The 1,689-nt window shown below is 45.1% G+C and overlaps 1 protein-coding gene across 1 annotated transcript; it reads right to left on the bottom strand.

The window, feature by feature from the left end:
* Positions 1–475: 475 nt before the first annotated feature.
* Positions 476–1,073, bottom strand: LOC112998176 (uncharacterized). The gene is made up of 2 exons (XM_026124227.1): positions 861–1,073; positions 476–769 (listed from the first exon to the last, which is right to left on the bottom strand). Exons 1-2 carry the CDS (start codon positions 1,071–1,073, stop codon positions 476–478), a joined length of 507 nt encoding a protein of 168 aa, XP_025980012.1.
* Between the last annotated feature and the right edge of the window lie 616 nt (positions 1,074–1,689).

Here is a 1,689-nt window from a genome sequence, read left to right as displayed (position 1 = left end):
CACACTGGAGTATGAATCAACTTCAACCCATTTGGTGAAGTAGTCGATCGCAACCAAGATGAAGCGATGTTCATTCGAAGCCTTAGGCTCAATGGCTCTGATCACGCCTATTCCCCACATAGAGAAGGGCCATGGCGCTGCCAAAACGTTCAAAGGCATGGGTGGGGCATTGACATTGTCCGCGAATACCTGGCGCTTGTGGCATTTTCTAACATGGATGCAACAGTCGCTTTCCATGGTGAGCCAGTAATAGTCTGCCCTTAGAATCTTTCTGGCCATGGCATACCCATTAGCATGCATCCCAAAGGACCCTTCATGCACCTCCATGAGCATTCACTCTACTTCTGAGGTGTCCACACATCAAAGCAAAACCATATCATGATTTCGCTTGTACAGGATACCTCCGCTTAGAAATAAACCAGCTACCAATCTTCGCAACGTCCTCTTGTCATTGTCAGAAGCCCCCATGTGGATACTACTTATACTCTACGTACCGCTTGATGTCGAAGTACCACGGTTTAACGTCATGCTCCTTTTCTATCAAGAAGCAATGTGCGGGCTTGCCACGACATCTGAACTCGATGTATGGCAAGTCTCCATGTGGGGTTAGCTGAAACATGGATACCAGAGTGGCAAGTGCATTAGCCATTTGATTTTCCTCTCTGGTAATGTGGTGGAAGGAGACATCGTTGAAGAACTCAGCCAGTTTCATGATGTAGGCCTGATAGGGTATCAATTTGTGATCCCTAGTTTCCAATTCTCCCCTCAGCTAGTGAATTACCAAGGCCGAGTCTCCATACACTTTGAGCAATTTGACATTAAAGTCAATTACCTAGTTTCCCACTTTGACCAATGCATGCCTCATATTCAACCATATTATTCGTGCAATCGAAACCCAATCTGGCCATGAAGGGAATGCATTGGTTGTTGGGAGAGACCAAAGCCGCCCCAACCCCATGGCCTAGGGCGTTGGACGCGCCATCGAACCACGCGATCCACTTATCCCTATCCTCATCCTCCTCCTTCTCCTCGAACAAGGCCATGATGTCTTCATCTGGAAACTCTGGATGCATGGGCTGGTAGTCGTTGAGAGGCTACTGAGTGTTCAGCTTCTGGCAAGTGCACCAGATCACACAAGTAGTATAAAACGCTATGAACCGAGTATCAAACGCTCGGGGAATTTGTGTTATTTGGTAAGCTATTTCAGCAAATAGGCGTTTATTGTGTAAAAATAAGTGTGAATATGAACAAGTGTATAAACTATCTGTGCAAAAAGAAAGAAAATCACGCGAGAGAAGTCATGTGTAAAAACAAGTAGAAAACACGTTGGTCTTCCTAATAGGTGCCTGATGCTAAAAAGATATTCTCTATCTAACAATGCTCATGTGTTCTTATGGTGTCTCCTGAAATACTAAACCTCGATTCCTCATGATAGCTTAGCCTAATCCTGATCAAGCATCGTCCGCAGATTCCTCTTATAAGACTTAACTCAACTAGGACCACATTAAGACACACATACTCAACTAACTTATCGCAGCCCGATTCCTCGTGAAAGCACGACAACTCAGCCCTGCACTATCAAGGACTTTAGAGTCAGACCAGTTTCCACTGTTGAATGACCCTAACAAAGCATGCATCTACGTGATCAAGGTAAAGGCATACTAGAATGAAAAGCAGATAGCACAGAGA

Source organism: Glycine max, chromosome 10 (assembly GCF_000004515.6).
Source record: "Glycine max cultivar Williams 82 chromosome 10, Glycine_max_v4.0, whole genome shotgun sequence".
In the NCBI taxonomy this organism is placed as follows: Eukaryota; Viridiplantae; Streptophyta; class Magnoliopsida; order Fabales; family Fabaceae; genus Glycine; species Glycine max.
The sequence above is the reverse complement of the archived record's forward strand: the minus strand, read 5'-3'. Positions and strand labels throughout refer to the sequence as shown.

Excerpts from the sequence above, each read along its gene's own strand:
- LOC112998176 (XM_026124227.1), bottom strand. The coding sequence starts at position 1,073 with ATGCATCCAGAGTTTCCAGATGAAGACATCATGGCCTTGTTCGAGGAG. Across the intron at positions 770-860 it reads ATAATATGGTTGAATATGAG|CTGAGGGGAGAATTGGAAAC; the intron begins GCATGCATTGGT and ends GTAATTCACTAG.